At 40.3% G+C, this 20,893-nt stretch overlaps 1 protein-coding gene across 3 annotated transcripts in view; it reads left to right on the top strand.

The window, feature by feature from the left end:
- UTRN (utrophin) overlaps positions 1 to 20,893 on the top strand; it is a 1,286,828-nt gene that overhangs the window by 511,403 nt on the left and 754,532 nt on the right. For all 3 annotated transcript variants that reach the window (XM_033935605.1, XM_033935603.1, XM_033935604.1), the window contains one exon: positions 9,965 to 10,119. In XM_033935605.1, the coding sequence (XP_033791496.1) occupies positions 9,965 to 10,119 (155 nt within the window). The remainder of the gene's footprint in view (positions 1 to 9,964; positions 10,120 to 20,893) is intronic.

Raw genomic sequence — 20,893 nt, 5'->3', positions numbered from 1 at the left:
AAAAATACAATAAATGGCAAGGCAAGATACAGACAAGTTGTACAACAAATCAGGCACTCGGCACCCTTTTCTTCCTGTAATCCCTCCCTCCCCCCTCACCAGGAACACCAGTCAGACACCAGTCCATTACTCTTCAACAAGTGTGGAATTTATTAAAGGGCCACAGCCGTAAATGTTAATTACAAACATCTTAGCAATTGCTAAATACAACAAATACAAACATTTCCCCATCTTAACAAAAATTATTTACTATCACATATCAAATTGGTAACATTTACGTAATTCCTTAATGAGTTACACACCCTCTCAGCCTCACTACCCTTCACCTAAGGCAGGGGTGTCAAAGTCCCTCCTCAAGGGCTGCGATCCAGTCGGCTTTTCAGGATTTCCCCAATGAATATGCATGAGATCTATTTGCATGCACTGCTTTCATTGTATGCTAATAGATCTCATGCATATTCATTGGGGAAATCCTGAAAACCCGACTGGATCACGGCCCTCGAGGAGGGACTTTGATACCCATGACCTAAGGGACGTCGTCCAAGCTACTCCCTCCATCATTTCCACTCTTTCCTTTGCCCATTTGTCCCAGTCTTCTTCCCCATCCCATCTAAGGATCGGTCTCATACATGTCGCTTGTTTAACATGCCACTGTCACAAGGCCTCCTTGCCACTATCACAAGGCCTCTTTGCCATCCAAGAAGGGAGACGCACCTCTTTCAGTGTTTTTAGATTCTTATGCTACGCTATACATTATAACTCCTATTTCATTATCGGCTATGTGACCACTTTTGGCTGGATGCTGTGTACCTGCTCCAACTGCAATACCCGCCTGCCTAAAGTATTTACAGCTGAGGCACAGTTATAAAATTACCCCATGTGCAATATTTATTTTTATAGGTTTTAGTTTTTCCCAAAGTGATTTCTGATTGATTTTCTGAAGTGCTAGTGGATTGATTTTTATTACTGTTAAGTGCTACACTCTCTTTCACATTCTAGAATTTTGACATTATCCCATTTCATATTGTTGCTTTTCCCAAATGTATGTGCAGCTCTCTCATCAAGCCAATCATACTTATGTTATTCTATGTTTATTCCCTTTGTTATTCTAGCCCCTGAGCACTGTTGGTAAGGCATAGAAGAATAAATTATAAGGTTATAAATGCAGTAAAATAATTCATGAGGAAGCTTGTCAGTGTCCAAGTGAGATGATAAAGTACAAGAACAGAGCTCCTAAGGTTTTATCACCAGAACCCACCAAGATGAAGTTTACAACCTCAATTCACAGGCAGCCTTGAGGGTTTTATTACCCCAATTCCCATGAATAGTGAGATACTACTCAACATCTTATGTAGTGATATAATGACATACCCATTAATATGTGGGCAGAATGTATTACCTTATTGTTTTCTAATGAAACAAACCTTTGGATTTGAACAGGCAGCACATGACAAAACTTTGTTTTGTAATCTAAGAATACAGCAAACATGTTAATGTTAAATTACCTCCTTGGAGGAAAGACACTTTTAAACTCAAGAGGAGGGTGTTAGGCTTCCGGCCTGGCTCATGATCAATCATACTACTACCAGCTGAGCATGGTTGAGCACTTATTCTCAAGGACCCAAAGATGGTCTTAGGTCTTGCATGGCATGTACATGTTTACACAAGTACTGTAGATTTCACAGGATGCATAGATGTAAAGGGGGCATATTCTGGGCAGACCCAAAATATATTCATTTATTTCCTATTATACAATTGGAACACAAATCTTTAAAAAAGTTCCTATCTGCATTTGCGCCTGCTCAGAGGCAATACGAGTGTCAGCTAGATGCGTGTTTACTGTAGATCTGTGGTTTCCAGCAGTGAATGAGGTAATCCATCATGCTTATCTCTTGGGATATCTATCGCCACTTCAGTAGTACCAAAAGTTATTTCACTCATTTCCTTAACTGGCTTCTATTATGTATACACTTTTGTGAAACCTGGCAAGCAAGTGCTGACAAAGATATGTCGTAAAAGTGAGGTGTAAAGCTCCGAGTTCTGCCGTTCTCTTTTTCAATGTATTTCTTTGTGAAATCGATCCTCCCATCTTATTTGTCTGGCCCTATATTATGTTATTTTACAAAAGATAATCACTTAATTCATAGGCTATCGCCAAATTGAAACATTCACTTGTTTTATAGACTATGGAACTCAAGCGTCTGCTGGTATCACCTTCGGAACTAGTCCCGGTGTGTAGCCATCTTGCAGACTATCATCAGTCCAATTGTCTATTCATTAGATTTATATGAAAATTTTAAAGTTTTTAAAATATTTCTTTTTAATCTTTTCTTCTTCTTACATTTGTGAACTAACTTATGTATGAATACATGCACAGCAAATATTGCTATATCTCCATATTTAAGTTCTTATCTATTACTTAACTTAAGCGTGACTGTTTAGCCATCTATCCAGAGTTGTTCATGCGACGGAGGAACTCCATTTCGCTCCACTTGGTTTAGTTAGAGCTTCTTCAGGAAATTTGTAATTTAGAGATGGTAATCACTACAAGAGCAAAAAAAGAGAAATTTTTACTTTTATTTTCTTTTTCATGCATTTGTATCACCTACATATAATTAATTCCTGAATTAGCAACTTGGCATTTAGAAAACCACTCAGAGACCGTAAAGGTTCCAAGTTTATTATAACCCTTATGTCTCTGCGTTTAACCTACCTCGCACTACTTACTTGCTTTCTATAGGATTTTCAACCAAATTTTCAAAACCTTTTTCATAAGATTTTTACAAGATTTTCAAAGGAGCATACCTTATTCAGGGTTGATAGGCAAAATTAAAGAGCTTACCTTTTTCTACACCTCAGCTTTCTTTTGCCGTGGAGGACGCCACTAGAATTGCTAGTGAAAGAGACGTTTGCTCTTTCCGGTTTTTAGTGGATGGATTACGTTGTTTACGTCGTTTACGTCATTTGCGTCTTTTTGTATCGTTTCTTCTTTTGTTAAAAGTATATTCAACAAAATATATTCAAATATATAAATATATAGCTCATAATAGGAATTTTAGTAAATTCTCCATGAACGTTATCCTAACTGCAATTAAATTTTGCCTTACCAACCCCTTTATTTATTACCCTTATATTTAGGTCTGTTGTTATCTACCTTCCTGAATTCTCCATTATAACTGTGCTCTAAATTCTAGATGTTCTACTTATACAACTATTTACTCATTTCGGTTTTTCTTAATGTCTTATATTAAAAAAAAATACCTGCAATTTCATGGTGATATTTAAACCATGAGGTTGTATACTATATAGCCGATCGATCCACTTTTTTTCTGTTTGTAATAATTTTTTTCCCCTATCTCCCCCCCCTTATTGATTCTGGAATCATATCTATGATCATACATTGTAGCTGTTCAAAAGAATGGTTGAATGTCAAGCAGTGTGCTACCAAAGGCGCTTCTTTTCTTTGTAAATATAAACAAGATATATGTTCTGTCATTCGGATATTGAATGATCTAGTTGTTTTACCAATATAATTTTTTTTTTTTCAATTTTCTTTATTTGATTATTCATTATAATAACAAATATTCACGAATATTCATCGAATTCTGTATACAAGATACAACTTAACATATAAAGGAAATAAATCATCCATGATATAGTCCACATTATATGGTCGCCAGTATTAAATAAAAAGTAAATATCTATCTATCATCTAACATAGCATATATTTAATTAAATATACTACATATTTTGATCTGCAAGTCGTCTGATAATGTAATTTATATGTCTTATGGTTTAGAGTTCCATAGTCTATAAAACAAGTGAATGTTTCAGTTTGACGATAGCCTATGAATTTAGTGATTATTGTGTGACACACTGAGTAATTGAGTACAGTTTTACAAAAGATTCCATGTTTAGCAAAGTCTTTTGTAAAATATTCAAAAAATTATGAACATAGAGGTCATATGCAAAATAGGGCTTCACATTTTGTTCTGCCTGTACATTCATGGAGGCAGATTGCCTATGTAAACAGTGACAAAAGTTTATTTAACCCTAGCTCCCAGAATGCATTGCTGTATCCCTGGTGTGCCTGATACCCTCCCTTCTCCTGCTTGTTCCTCTTGTGGTCAGAAAGCAGTCTCCATCTTAGCTAATACACAGACAAAGGAAAGGCATTGTTCCTCATCTATGTTCTATCTATTGTAGCTCATTAACAATGGTCAGTCCATCTCTTTTGTAAACCGCATAGAACCAAAAGGCTTTATGTTATGTTACCTAGATTCTTTTCAACATCTATATGACCACGTTAAAATTTAATAAAATTAGCCCCATCGAATCGATATTTACTTATGTGGATGACATTTTCATCTTGCTTGAAGTTGATCCTAATTTGATCAAATTTTCAGCTAATATAAATTCTTGCAAATCTAAATTACAGTCCTGGTCTTTGGTCCAAATGAAATTAAACACAACAAAAACAAAATTACTTTGGTTTGGCCCTGAAATTGTGAACCTTCCTAGTTCAATTGCTCTTAGCTCTGGTGATGTTCTGTCAATTGAGTCCTTTTCTAGAGTGTTGGGAATTATTTTGGACTCTCCTCTCTCTTTCCATTGTCAGGTAAACCACCTAATCAAGAAATGTTTCTTCAGTTTGCGATATTGGTCCAATCCATTATTTTGGAACAATTGGACTGTTGTAATTCCATTTATGTGAGTTTGAGCAAAGGACATGAGAAAAGGCTCCAGTTAATTCAAAATATTGCTGCAAGACTGATCTTCGGTAAAACAAAATATGATCATGTGTTACCTCTGTTAAGGAGTTTACATTGGCTTCCTTTTTGATCGAGAGTCCACTTGCAATGTGCCTGCATAGTTTTCAAAATTGTAGATGGTTTCTTTGATCCCCTGATTCCTTTATCTTTAAATTTCTCAAGATCTTCAAGTTTTAAAACTATTCATATATTTGAACTCTCTTTTCCCACTGTAAAAGGTATCAGATCTATCAGTAAAATTGCTCATTCCTTCCTTTACCGATTAACTGCAATTTGGAATGACCTACCTACTCAAATAAGATCACTTCAAGTCTTTTGAAATATTCTGAAAACTGTTTTGTTTCAACGATTCTTAGCAGATAAGTTTTAATGGTGTTAATGTTCTTCTTTATAAACATAACTTTTGTCAACCGAGTCGAACCCTATTTTTCAGGGATGACTTGGTAGCGCTGAAAGGAGTACGCAGCGCTGTACATTTTGACATTTATAGACAGTCCCTGCTCAGAAGAGCTTACAATCTAACTTGGACAGACAGACATAGGGTTGGGGATGCAGAACCCAAGGTGAGAGGAGTTAGGAATCGAATCAAAGAGGTGGACTTTTAACTGGACCTTGAACACTGCCCAAGGTGGAGCCCACCGCAGGAATTCGGGCAGCTTGTTCCAAGCATATGACGCAGCAAGGCAGAAGGGACAGAGTCTGGAGTTGGCAGTTGAGGAGAAGGGCACTTCCCTCCATCAAAGTTTCAAGATTTAAGTTTCAAGTTTTATTTTAGTTTGATGAATCACTTATTTAGTTTTACTAAGCGAAGTACAAAATTGGTAAAAGTATAAACATATATTTAAACATACAATTTAAAATTTTAAATAATGGGTTAGACAAATAGACTTACAGACCGACTAATACACGAGGTAAAGAGGGATCAGAACTACAGTGGTACCTTGGTTTACGAGCATAATTCATTCCAGAAGCATGCTCGTAAACCAAAATACTCATATATCAAAGCGAGTTTCCCCATAGGAAATAATGGAAACTCGCTTTGATACGTTCCCCTCCCCCCGAGGCCAGCGGTGCTGCTCCCCCTCAAGAACCCGCATTGCTTCCCCCGCTCATGAAGGCCCCCCCCCGCATGATCCGCCATCCCCCTGCTTGTTTTCCCCCCCCGCGATCTGGCAACCCCCCCCCCCCCCCGCTCGTGTCGCACCCCCTCCCCGCTGCGATCCGGCATCCCCCAGGCATCCACCCACCCACCCGATCACATTTCTTACCCCCGTTTGGCACCAGCACCAATGCACAGGTCATGCCGGTGCCGGTACCCAAAGAAGGCCTTGAGCATGCGCAGATGCTCAAGGCCCAGCGCGAAGGAGGCAGATCTTTGGGCACCGGCACCGGCATGTCCTGTGCATTGGTGCCAGTGCTGGTGCCAAACGGGGGTAAGAAATGTGATTGGGTGGATGCCTAGGGGATGCCGGATTGCGGCGGGGAGGGGGTGCGACGCGAGCGGAGGGTACTGGATCGCGGGGGGGAGGATGCAGGATCACCGGGGGGGGGGGGGGTGCTCGTAAATCGAGGCACGCTCGGTTTCCGAGGTGCCGATTTTGCGAATGTTTTGCTCGTCTTGCAAAACACTCGCAAACCGGTGCACTCGCAAACCGAGGTACCACTGTACAATTCAGTGTTTTAAAGTACAGAGGAGAACCATATATGGAAAGGGAGGGAAAAGTGCAATCACAGAAGAAAACTAATATAAAATTTAAGCATAATTTAAAGATTTAAAGCATCTTTAAAAATAAAACTTTTTAAATTACTTTTAAAATGACTCGTCATTTTCTTCTCTTAAATGCTGAGGCATGGCATTCCAAAACTGCGGTGCCATCACTGAAAACATATCATGTCGTCCTGTTCCAATAACTTTCAAAGAGGGGACTACTATAAGCTTTTGATTAGCAGACCGTAGAGAACGAGAAGTGCTATAGGGAATAAGTAATTTATCAGTAAATTGAGGTTCATTAGTGGAAAGGGTTTTGAATATTAAAAGTAAAATTTTGAAGGTAATACGGTGGTTAATTGGGAGCAAGTGAGATTTAATCAAAAAAAAGGTGTTACATGATCATATTTTTTACCGTTCTGGATGAGTTTAACAGCAGTATTCTGAATTATCTGAAGGTGCTTTTTTTCTTTTTGGGTAATACTTATTAATAATGAGTTACAGTAGTCGAGTTTTGCAATAATTAAAGAGTGGATTAATATATTTAACGATTAAGGCTCCAGAAACTTTGAAATTGAATGAATCATTCGCAGCTTATAAAAGCAGGATTTAATAATACTACTTATGTGTTCGTGATAACTACAGAGCTATACGATTTGGCATTCTGTTTTCTTCCGTCATAGGGGTGCTTTTACTAAGCTGCAGTAAGTGCTAGCTTGTACTTATGTAGCTTCGAATGATTACTGTGGGACACTTTCAAGTGTCCTGCTATGAGTTATAAATTGTTATGCTCTACCCATGTACTAAAAAGGTTATGAACTTTTTATTGGAGGGGATGAGGGCAACACATCCACATTGCTACATTCTAATTGGTTAGTGCAGAATTACTGCGTGAGCTGAATTCTGTAAACAGTGCCTAAATTGGCCAGTGCCTAGAAAAATGGCGCTGGCTGCATGTCAATCATGCTTACGGTAACAGTATATAGAAACCGGTATGTGATACGTTTTTAAATAGCTTCAATAGAGTATGAGTACGCCTCAGCCCCACCACTCCACCGCTGTGCTAGCTCTTGCTTGCGGAGAGATTTATGTGGCACTTCATCATTGACCGCTCATAACCATTTTAAACCTGCTATTGTTTTTTTCAAACTTACTTATGCATATATTTTTTGTATCTATACTTTCTTGTGTATGTATAAAAGACTTTTTAAAAGCTCAAATGTACATAATTGTACTTAGCTTGTGTGCATAGCTATATCCAGCCAACGCCGGGGAGTTTAACCCAACATGTTGGGTTGGGTTAAACTCCCCGGCGTTGGCTGGATATAGCTATGCACACAAGCTAAGTACAATTATGTACATTTGAGCTTTTAAAAAGTCTTTTATACATACACAAGAAAGTATAGATACAAAAAATATATGCATAAATAAGTTTGAAAAAAACAATAGCAGGTTTAAAATGGTTATGAGCGGCCAATGATGAAGTGCCACATAAATCTTTCCGCAAGCAAGAGCTAGCACAGCGGTGGAGTGGTGGGGCTGAGGCGTACTCATACTCTATTGAAGCTATTTAAAAACGTATCACATACCGGTTTCTATATACTGTTACCGCAAGTCTAGAGATTTGATCCCGGTAAATTAACATAAGAAATATAGCCATTTTCTTAGAGGCCAATAGTGTCAATCATGCTTAGGCACTGTTTTTAGAATCACATCTAAATGCACCTAACAAAAAACTTAGGCACCGGTAATGTAGACCGGTGTATTACTGGCCTACATTTCAGGTACCTAAGTTTTGGGAGAACTGCACTTAGGGTTGCCTAAGTCTAGCTCTGAAAAACAAAGGCAAGACCTGCAGTGGTGATGTACAAGATGCCAAGTGTTTAATCAAACGATCAAAAAAAAATAGTCTTTAATAAACAATCATAAAAAATAAATAATGAATATAATAATGACTTCTAGGCGGTTCACAGTGGAGAAGGCTGGACAATAGGCGAATTACAGAATGCAGGAAGTGAGGGTACAACCTATTACATAAGAAATAGATAAAAGGAAAATATGAATCTTAAGTATGTAGTCTCTTGTATGCAACCCAAGGAATATAAGAGGAATATAACCTGGACCCGACATGGTCCATGTTTCGAAGAAACACTCCTTCCTCAGGGGTTCTAATTGGTATCATATGTGAGAAACCTGATGGATAACAACTGGAATCGGCAGTGAACTGCCAAACAATCTGTGAGAGCTCCTACGCAGTGCAGGACAAAAGCGCTGCCCATAAAAATACCCACTTAGGTGTTAGGTGCTGCTAAGTGCCATGAGATAGGTGCCTTTTATAGAATCAGGTGGGCGCCTATTGCTCACATGATACCTTTTTTTTCATGGCTGTTCACTAATGGTAAAATAGGGCATGACCATTAATACAAAAAATGGAAGAGTGGTCATTTTTCTGCTCTTTTAGAAATGGCCTTAGATTTTGCACACAGAAAAAAAAAAACCTCATATGAAATTCCTTGGCCATTCACACATGAATATATTAGTAATATAAATTCATTTGAAACAACATGGAGAATGTCAACAGTGTTTCCCACATTTTGTGTCTTTTTTTTTTTTTGCCTAAAACAGAAAGAACCTGAAAATTATCTCTTTCCCCTCCCCCATGAATGGGGATTTTGGCCTTGAAGAGAAATGTTGTAGAGAAGTCTATGCATTGTGGGTACCCAAAATTAGGCACCAGGAAGAATCTATGTTAAATTTTGTTCTATAAAGGTTCTCCGTGCTTAGTGCAGATTCACAGGATTTAATGTCTTCTGAAACCTGGCGTATATGCCGACACTTCAAATGGGCATGTAACCCTGGTATTCTGTCACGCTGTGCTTAAATTTTGGAAATGCCCCGACCCACTCATGCTCTGCCCCTGGTCACACCCTTTTCCGAGCGTTATAGAATATCATGCAGACAGATCTGTGTACAAAATATAATTGGTGCCAATTAATGTCAAAATTTTTTTTTTAAATGATTGTTTGTGGCTCAAATTTGATCCAGGCTCAAATTTGGGCAACCTATATAGAATCTGGGAGTGTATGTCCCAGTAAGTACTGCCCTTATCACCATAGGGTTATGCTCCTTTAGGGCTCCTTTTACAAAGGTGCACTAGCATTTTTAACACACGCACCGGATTAGCGCCGAAAATCTACCGCCTGCTCAAAAGGAGGTGGTAGCGGCTAGCGCACGTGGCCATTTAGCGCGTGCTATTCCGCGCATTAAGCCCCTTTCGCGGCTTTGTAAAAGGAGCCCTTAGTGTTAATTATAGAGAAGCATTTCTCCCAGTCTTTGCTTAAATTTCTCTTTTGAAAACAGACCCTGCTGTAACTGTTTAAGAATAAATATATAATGTTGTGTGATTGTGGGCATCTTAATTGTATTATTCTCGCTTCAATGCTTTTTAAACATTGGACTACCATTGTTTGCATTGTTTCTTTAGATTTTACTGCAAGAGCTCCATAAAGGGGAGATTATCTTGGGTACATTCAGTGATCTTTCAAACAAGCTTCTCCGTGACTACAGTGCTGATGACACGAGGAGAGTGAAAGAGACTGCGGACTACCTGCACACATCTTGGGTTAATCTGAACCGAAGGTAATACCTACACTATCTTTTAGGCAATGATAAGTAAAAGAGAGGGAGCTTCTTCCAAAGGGAACTGTAGGAAGTGTCACCTTTTGGATAGAATTTCAATTTTCCAGGGATACAAGCAGACCTATTTTGGGGGATTCCAGGAATATGTGTTAGAGATATTTGTGTTAGAGGTATCACCAGCAAGTGGGTTTTTTTTTTTTTTGTTTGTTTCTTTTTTTAAGGCAGTGGCAGCCTTATACCCAGAAATTCAATACCAGGCCTGTGCAGTCTCAAACTCATGTACAGCATGTAAGCGACTCTTGCTTTTGCTCCCCAAATGCTTATAGAATTCTCAGAAATGATTTTTCCATGTAGGCCCACTGAAATATTGAAGCTTTGTATGATAACTCACACATAAGTTCATTCTCATTCAGAAGGAGTCATGCATAGTTTGTCTCTATTCCCAATTTGTATTTCTGTGGAGGGAGGGAGAAGCATGGAACCATGTGTTTGCATTTCTCATTAGAAGAAATTTATTTACCCTTGTTCTAAGTGCTGAAAGTCCCAAAATGAAATTAACAGTTCTACACAGATGTATACCTGCATAGCACCATCACCTACAGGGTAATACAATTTCAAAACAAATCGAATTCTTGCATACTTGACAAAAACAAATTTTAAAACTACAAGTCATTAGTTTTCTGTGAATTCCAACAATCTTTAGACACAGTTGCTATGACTTACCTTTGAGTTTTTGGTTGTTTTTTTTTAACTCTTTCCAAACCAGTGGAATGTTAGATGGATTGGAATGTTGAAAAGAAATTATGCATAAGGGGACAAGAATATCTGTCCAAGATCAATATAACTCGCTAAAAATCCTGACTGAACAAGATTTTATAAATGGCTTGGTGTGGTGGTCAATCAACTAGTAGGTGCCTTTTATAAAACCCCGCCATGCTTAGGTGATGGTAGGCAATTGTATATCAGGCCAGGTTTTCCAGCGCCCAACTCGGATGCCTAGCGATGCTTGAGTAGAGAATGACACGGGGACAAAATTTTCCCTATCCCTGTGGGAAATCAGTTTTCCTGTCCCCATCCCAGTGAGTTCTTTTCCTATCCCTGCTCCATTCCTGCAAGCTCTGTCCTCCTCTGCACAAGCCTCAAACACTTTAAAATCATAAGTGCTCAAGGCTTGTGTGGTTAAGGCAGAGCTTACTTGAATGGGACAGGGGCAGTGACAAAACTTGCGGGGACGGGGCAGAGAAATTGAGTTCCTGCGGGGACGGGGAGAAATTTGTCCCTATGTCATTCTCTACGCTTGAGTCAACCATGTCTTTTCTCTGCCCCTAATCACGCCTATTTTCAGTTAGATGTCGGAGGGCACCCCCACTTAGGCATTGATAGGCAACACACAGAATTCCATGCATAACTTTTAATTTTATTTTGTAAAAATTTCAATTAACTTCATTTAAGCTAATTGAAGCAATTTAGGTTAAGCGTGGATTATAGTTAGGTGTCACTAGGCAGTCTTAGGGTCGCTGTTTATAGAATATGGCCCAGTATGGCTTGGGTTAAAACCAGGGATTAAAAACTATAGTGAGTTCACAAAAACATCAGACTGGGGATTCCAGAGTAGTTCTCCCCCCATCCCCCCAAATGGCCCAGGATATTTCTGTTGAAGAAACTGCTGCATAAGAAGCACTGATTCATTGAAACATAACAGGGAGCCTGCTCCTGACAAAATGCCCCTGCTCTCTCTTCTCTTTTCACAGACACACACACAGTCAACACAGATCTAGATATGTACATTCACACACAATACTTAGACACAGACACAAAGGAGAATTAATCCGGAGGCTGTGATAGGCCGGAGCACGTTACAAGGCTTCAAAGAAGGTTTGGATAGGTTCCTAGAGGATAAAGGAATTGAGGGGTACAGATAAGAGTAGCGGTAGGTTATAGGGATAGTCTGGGACCATTGCTCAGGCAATGGGCCTGATGGGCCGCCGCGGGAGCGGACCGCTGGGCGAGATGGACCTCTGGTCTGCCTCAGCGGAGGCAACTTCTTATGTTCTTATGTTCTTAATTCATATGGAAATATCTACAGTATATATATAACCCCACCCCCTTTAATGGCTAGGAAAACTTATATGAGGCATACACACACGTCAGCGTTCCCTAGCACATCCCTATTCCTGCTGGAGTGGCTCTTAGTAATTTAAATATGTATTTATATTGTGCATGAGGACTTGTGCACGACGAGAGCTGGCTCTGGGAGCCTATTTTATAAAGACACATGGAGGGACAGTTTTGAAAGGACATCCAAGTCATAATGTCCTAAACAGATATCAAGAGCTGGCCCGCGAATAGGGAAAAATCGCAAATAATTTTTGGGCTGGCTCTGACCCACCCCGCCTCCCTCCTGCGGCCGCGGACCTTACCTGGTAGTCTAGCAGTGACGCAGGGCCAGAGCGATCTTTCTATGCTCCTGCCCTGTGCAGAGCCGTCCTGACTACAGCGGGAACTTATGGCAGCCATTTTGATGATGGCTTTGCACGGGGCAGGAGCCATAGGAAGATCGCTCTTGCCCCGCGTCACTGCTAGACCACCAGGTGAGGTCCAGGGAGATCCGGGCAGCCTGCAAATAGAAGAAAAATAGAAGAAGAAAAAAAATCTCAAATAATCGAAATCGCAAATAGGGAAACTGCAAATCCGGAGGGAGAGCTGTACTTAGCTGGTTCTGTTTTAACAAAGCATGGCAATTTGCAACATTGTCTCAAAGTCAAATTGTTTAGGTTTCCCTATTGCAAAAGGGATTAAAAGGGGAATTCATCAACGTGTGCTACTGTTAAGATGGTTTAGATATTTTACCACAAGTCGTGCTATTTTAGCACAAATTCTCTTTGGATAAAATTGGATCTTGTGCTAAAGTAGCATGACTTGTGGTAAAATATCTAAACCATGTTAATAGTAGCACACGTTGATGAATGAACCCCTAAATCTTTTAAACATACTAATTCCTGGTTGTATCAAATGGTTTCAAGCTGGAATTCCCTTCCTGTTGAAAACTTTTCTGTTTGGAGAATATTGGATTGATGATTAACTGTTTAATGTTATGGGTTTGTTTGGGGTTTTTTTGGGGGGCTAACATTATGCTGTGCTTCCTGGAATATTCCCAATCTTCTTTTTATGTGACCCAATTTGAGCTGAGTAGGTATCTGTGGGCTATAAGAATTGGAAAGTAAAGTAAAGTGTATACTTTAAAATTCAACTTTCATTTTTATTTTTTATTTAATATACACATTTCTGAGTGGGTCATAATAGTTTCAAGTTTCAAGTTTATTATTTATTTGTTTAATCGCCTTTTCAATATTCAAGGCGATTTACACATTAATAAAATTACAAAATAAAAATAATTTTAAAATAATTAAAAACTCACAAGACACAGACGATAACTGAACAAACTGGAAACAAAAGGAAGGTAGGGGAAGAAGTTACAATGTAATTGAGCAAAGTGGGAAGCCAAATAAGGAAAACACAAAAGGATGGGATAAAAATAGTTGAATATGTGAAGAAAAGAGAATTAGGAACAAAATTTTGTTGAAAAATGATAAAAGAAACCAATAAAATCAGATAACAAATGCATCGTTAAATAAAAAAGTTTTCAGTTTGTTTTTAAATTTGTCTAGATTAAGTTCTTCACGTAAATAGATGGGAAGAGAATTCCAAGTTTGGGGTGCCGTCACCGAGAAAATATAGTCTCTCTTAAGTACAAGAAAGTAAAGAAATGCAAACTTTAAAAACAATATTATAACAAACGCAGACATTCTGCGGTTGGTCAGTTATCCACAGCCCTCCTAGCCCCTTTCCCCTTAGATGGCTCATCACAAAGCACAGTTACAACTACTTTTCTAAAGCCTTTAAAAAGTAATAGGTCTTTAGACCAAATTTAAATTTTGTGAAGGAGGATTTTTGTCTGAAATGCAGGAGCCAGCACACTGCTACTACTATTAAATATTTCTATAGCACTACCAGACACACGTAGCACTGTACAGAGTCACCAAGAGTAAGAAAAACACTAAACCCTCGGATTCTCTAACTGGTGCCGAAGTCGGAGGCTGCCTTAAATGCAGCCGCTGATCGTGTGTCAATCACTCGATGGCACCTGTTAGAGAATTGCTCCAGGGCCTGCCATCAGCTGATCATGGCAAGGGAATCCCCAATCAGCTGAGCCAGCAGGACTCCCAAAACGCGGCTTCGGGGGGAGTCCTACCGGCTCAGCTGATTGGAAATTCCACTGCTGTGATCAGCTGAACCAGCAAACAGAACCCCATTTCCTCTCTCCCACCCACAGAGCCCCCCAGCCTCCCTCGAAAGAGAGCTCCATCCTGCGCCTGACACCCCACACACCCCCAACACCCCTCCACAACCCCTGACATCCACCCAGCCCCACTCCTGACATTCCCACACACCCTTCAACATCCTCCCTTACCTTTGTATGAAACATCGGCAGGAGGGATGCCCACTCCCTCCTGCTGATAGGGCCGCCTCTTCAAAATGGTTTTCCTTCCCCCGCCCAGTGCATATTGGGATGCAGTGGGAGGGGCCTAAGGCAACCCTACTTGGCTTAAGGTCTTAGGCCCCTCCCAGTGCATCTCAAGATGCATTGGGAGGGGGGAAGGGCCACCATTTTGAAGAGGCGGCCCTATCAGCAGAAGGAAGTGAGCATTCCTCCTGCTAATGTTTCATACAGAGGTGTGGAGGGGTGTATGGGAATGTCAGAAGGGGGTGCTGAGTGGATGTCAGGGGGTGTGGAAGGGTGTCTGGATGCAGCGAGAGAGGGCTTTGTTGAGGGGGTCTGGGGGATCATTGGGTGGGAGGGAGGGGGAGAGAAAATCTTGCCTGTTAAGCTGATTGCAGCAGGAGAAATCCTGATCAGCTGAGCCACGGTTTCGAGACTAATGTCAGCTCTGCTGATCTAATCTAATCTAAGCTTCTATTTGTGCGTTGTGCATACCTATGCAGGCTCAGGGTTATTTTATAAATAGCTCTGAAACTTAGGCGCCTAAGTTAATTGAGAAACGTAATTTAAAACAGCGAAAGACGGTAAAAATAAAGAGCCTATAGCTCCCCTTCTGCCAGATTGTATATAAATAATACTTTTTCAGAGAGGTTTTGTCTGGAGAGGGGAGTTAGACAAGGGTGTCCATTATCTCCTTTGCTTTTTGATATTGTTCTGGAACCTTTACTTTTAGCTATTAAACAAGCGGAGGAGATACAAGGTATTCCTTATGCAGGTCGGGAATATAAGATCTCTGTGTATGCAGACGATATTTTGATTCATTTAAGGAATCCTGAGTCGACCATTCCACATTTACTGGATTTGATAGATTTGGAAAATTCCCTGGTTACAAAATCAGCTGATGGAAAGCTGGGCACTGGAAATGTAGGCCAGGGTTTTCTAGGCCTACATTTCCAGCGCCTATCTGTGCATGAATCGTACCTTCGAAGGCGCTTTAGGCTGCCTAACACCACTTCCGGCATTTGTCGCTTAATTTGGCATTAGGTGGCCTAAAGCACCTATGTAGGCATGGTTCTGGCATCTTTTATTTAAGTGGCGGTAGGCTCTTTTTTTTTTTTTTTGTAAATCTTTATTGATTTTCAAACGTCAGTAATGTAATATAATTGATATATCAGATAGACTGCACAAAAACCACACTATTAACTATATAACTATTACTTTAACAATCATTTCTCCACTCCTGAACTTATTATTTGAACAATAAAACATATAAAATAATTTCAATATTATAATGAAACTAGTATTTAAGCCCGTTACATTAACGGGTGCTAGAATATATGGCTGGCTGTCTTTCTTTATTTATGTCTCTCTCCCTGCTCCTGTCTCTTTCTTCCTTTCTTTCTGTCTCTCTCCCTCCTGCAATTTTTCTCTCTCTCTCCCTGGCACCCTTTGTCTGTCTGTCTGTCTTTCTTTCTGTCTCTCTTTGGTCCCCTGTCTGTCTTTCTTTCTGTCTGTCTCTCTCCCTAGCCTCCTTTGTCTGTCTGTATTTCTTTCTGTGTCTCCCCCCCGCCCACCCCACTTTCCTTTGCAGAAGCAGCAGCGGTATTTCCCTTCCCCTCCAGATCCCTGTGAAGTAGTAGCAGCATTTCCCCCCCACCCACCCCCCATTCCCTTCTCTTCCCCCACCACCACTTTCCTTTGCATAAGCAGCAGCGGTATTTCCCTTCCCCTCCAGGTCCCTGCTGAGTAGTAGAAGCATTTTCCCCCACCCCCCATTCCCTTCTCTTACCGTGAGCTGCCCTGCTCCGTTCGGCCCCTCCCCCTTCCCTTCCCGCGTATTGGCCTGCTGCTGCTGAAGGTTTTTTTCGGCGACTCCTCCTGTTAAAATTCTAATCCTGTTAAAACTCCCCCCCCCCTCCCGCAACCGCTCCTGTTCAAAGCGGCCTGCTGAGGTTCGCAGCTGGCTGTAACGAACCTCGCAGGCCGCTCTCCAACTCGGTAGCATGTTCCCTCTGACGCAATTGCGTCAGAGGGAACGTGCTACCATGTGGAGAGCGGCCTGAGAGGTTCGCTACAGCCGGCCGCGAACCTCAGCAGGCCGCTTTGAACATGAGCGGTAGCGGCTGTTGCGGGAGGATGGGGGGGGGAGTCGTTGGTCCTACAGGCCGCTGTGAACAGGAGCGGCGGCAGGACCATGAGGCGGGAGTGAGCTGTTCGGCTTCCCCTATCTGGGGAAACTGCCGTGCCGAGGAGAGCCGGGAGTGAGTTTTTCGACTTCCCCTATTTGGGGAAACCGCCGTGCCGAACTCAGCTGCACGTCGGGAGTGAGTTGTTCGACTTCCCCTATCTGGGGAAACCGCCGTGCCAAACTCAGCTGCACGTGGGGCCGTAGTAAGCGCAGGGCATGCTGCAGTCTTGGCGGCCACGGACATACGGATCATGGAAGCACGCTGATAAGACTGCGCATGCGCCGCCTACGGTTTTATTATATAGATAAATAAACTTTTCAAAATATATTTCCCACCCCCCACCCACCCACCCTCCCTGGATGTGCAATGAATGTAATGAAAAAAAGAAAGAAACATGACCTTAATTATACTACAATAAAATTGTCAATGGACTCCATACATCTTTAAAAGACTTATTATTCCCAAAAGGTTCTGCCATCATCTTTTCATACTTGTACGTGGTACACACAGTTACCCACCAAATAGTAAAATTAATCCTATCATGATTTTTCCAATTATGGGTAATCAGCTGAACCCCTATTCCTGTCAATATCATGAAAAGGCGATTTTTAAATTTATCTAAAATAGGTTTGACATGAAGTAGTGTACCACATATTATCGCCTCATATGACATGGGGATAGATGATTCAAGAATAAGATTTATTTGTCCCCAAATTGACTTCCAGAAACTAAGTATCAATGGACAAACATATAACAGATGATCCAAAGTCCCTATATTAATATGACAATGCCAGCATCTATTAGATTTAGAATTATCTATTTTTTGTATGCGAACTGGGGTCCAAAAAATCCTATGCAATAAAAATTAACCATGTTTGTCTCATAGATGCTGACGCTGTACATTTCAACCTCCAAGTCCAAATTTGTGGCCAATGAGATACAGAAATATACTGTTTTATCTCAATGCTCCAGATATCTCTAACACTATTTTTTGGCTTCTTGTTAAAAAATTCAGAAATCAATTTGTACCACTGAGCGGCCTGATGTCCTGCTAGATCTGTCTGGTAGCAAAAGATCTGCAAGCTAAAATAAGTTTTTAAGCTTTTCCATTCAGGGAACCCACTCTGAATAGCCTGCTTCAACTTCAACCACCTATATTGTTGAGATTTTAAAATGCCAAATGATTGTTGCAGCCATGAAAAATCAAGCAGTTTCCCATTAGACATAACATTATCCAATGTCCAAATACCTGCTTGCATCCAATTCATCCAGGCAATCCCAGCACCGCCTATTTGAATCTTGGAGTTTCATTATAGGGACCTCTATTAATTTGTCAATGAATTTAATTGTTTTCCATGTATCCAATAAAATTATGTTGTCCTTAGCATATCTAGGTAGCTTGATACTTAGTACATGAGGTAGTCGTATAGGGGACATAATTTTCCATTCAAGATATAACCAATCCGGCTGATGTTCCAGGAGCTCAGGGAGGACCCAGTACATACCTTGACGCATTATATAGGCTTGATGATACCTATAAAAGTTGGGAGAATTTACACCTTCCTCCGCAATTGGTTTTTGTAAAGATACTAAAGCAATTCTTGCATTTTTCCCAAGCCAAATAAATTTTGTTAGAATACTATTTAGCTTTTTGTAAAAGGACCCATGAAAATAAACTGGTAACATACCCATTTGGTAGCAAACTACAGGCAAAATCATCATTTTGACCGTTTGATCTCTCCCCCACCAGGACAAATGTAGAGGGTTCCATTGGCCACACATTTCCGTGACCTTTAATAATAAGGATTTTTCATTTACTTTCATCGTTTCTTCCAATGTACTTTTTATCCAGATCCCTAAATATTTTATACCATCCTCTTTCCAGATAAAAGGAAACATATCAAATAATCCTTTTACACAATGTACATTTAATGGAAAAACCTCTGATTTACTCCAATTTATTTTGTAACCAGGGAATTTTCCAAATCTATCTATCAAATCCAGTAAATGTGGAATGGTCGACTCAGGATTCCTTAAATGAATCAAAATATCGTCTGCATACACAGAGACCTTATATTCCCGACCTGCATAAGGAATACCTTGTATCTCCTCCGCTTGTTTAATAGCTAAAAGTAAAGGTTCCAGAACAATATCAAAAAGCAAAGGAGATAATGGACACCCTTGTCTAACTCCCCTCTCCAGACAAAACCTCTCTGAAAAAGTATTATTTATATACAATCTGGCAGAAGGGGAGCTATAGGCTCTTTATTTTTACCGTCTTTCGCTGTTTTAAATTACGTTTCTCAATTAACTTAGGCGCCTAAGTTTCAGAGCCATTTATAAAATAACCCTCTAAATGCAACATATCAAGTGGAGCCTAATCTTTTATGCCTGTGGGATGGTATAAGCAGCAAGTTATATTGGGAAGAATATAAAGGTTGTGAAGGAATAGACAGAATTAGGAAATTTGAAAGAAAAGCTAGAAATCCGAAGTAAAAAAAAAAAAAATCTTCTGACCCAGTCAGGTGATCATTTATTTAGATAACTGCAGTGATCTTTTTCAAGGATTTAAGGTCTCAGATATCAGACATCTTCAGTTAGTGCATTATCTATATTATTCCTGGGCATAATACAATAAAGAAAAGAATCCTTGTGGTTCAAAAAGTTAAACTACACCTCACAAAAAAACACAGAAACATGAAATACAGCTGTTTGGAATTGACAGAAGAGAGGTGCCCTACCTTTTAAAGACACCGTTGCTATTAAAGCCTTGATGCAGCGGGAGTACAGATAGCCCCATGAAACGCAGGCCTCGTCTGAGGATTAAAAGGAAATAAAGCTAGCAAGCAACGGCTCTTAATCCAACAGTGAAATGCTTAAAGGAAAAACACAGCATTTCTAAGATAAGTGCTGTTCAATTAATATTGAAAGTTTTGAAAGTCTTAAAATATATTTGTATTTGCACTGTCTGCTGATTCCATTTTGAAATACTCTGTGTGATATATGAAGATTGTGCATGCAGGCAGTAAGGAGAGAGAGAATATCCTGCCTTTTTTAGAAATAAGTTGTTTTTTTTTAAAAAAAATTCTTTATTCATGTTTGATATCAAATACAAAGTTCAAACACATGAACATTCAAGTAACGTATCATATTGCACTCTATTCCAACAATAAAATATATAACTGTTTTATCTCCCTAACCCCCCCCCACCTGGATATGTATGATGTTTATTCATGAAACAAAGGGAAATAATAGTAGTAATAATAATGATAATAGTTCATATTCATATCTTACAATATTTTGTTAGCAGGCCTCAAATTTCCTTAAATTTACTATGTCCCAACTGTAAAGAATTAATATTTTCAAACTTATAAATCTGGCATAGGGATACCCACCAGAAACTATAATTTAAATTATCCCAACTTTTCCAGTTTTTCATTATCAATTGCATGGCTTCTCCTGTCATGATGAGGAACAATTTGTTTCGATTTGCATTAATTGGTTTTTTGGGTAATGAAATTGTTCCAAATAATACTATATATCATATGATAATGCTAGTGGAACGTCCAATATTGTGATAATTTGACCCCAAATGGATTTCTAGAATTTGAGTATCAAGGGACAATGATAGAGCAAATGATCCAATGTCTCTACATCAAGATGACAGTGGCAGCATCTATTGGATTTAGAACTGTCTAACCTTTCTAGATGGAAATACAGTGGTGCCTCGCACAGCGCACGCTGCGCACAACGAACTTTATGTCTTGATTCGTACAACGAACTTCGTTTCACACAACGAAGTCGCCCGAGCTGCATCCTTCCGCGCAGGCACTGCGCTTAACTGCCCTCTCTCCGCCTGGCTCCCTCTTGCCCCCCCGACTCCCCGACACGATCGGGGCAAAAAGGAGCCCAAGCCCTCTTGCCCCGCCGATTCCCCAACTCCCCGACAATATCGGGCCAGGAGGGAGCCCAAGTCCTCCTGGCCACGGCGACCCCCTAACCCCACCCTGCACTACATTACGGGCAGGAGGGATCCCAGGCCCTCCTGCCCTCGACGCAAACCCCCCTCCCCCCAACGACCGCC

Source organism: Geotrypetes seraphini, chromosome 3 (assembly GCF_902459505.1).
Source record: "Geotrypetes seraphini chromosome 3, aGeoSer1.1, whole genome shotgun sequence".
Taxonomy (NCBI): domain Eukaryota; kingdom Metazoa; phylum Chordata; class Amphibia; order Gymnophiona; family Dermophiidae; genus Geotrypetes; species Geotrypetes seraphini.
The sequence above is the reverse complement of the archived record's forward strand: the minus strand, read 5'-3'. Positions and strand labels throughout refer to the sequence as shown.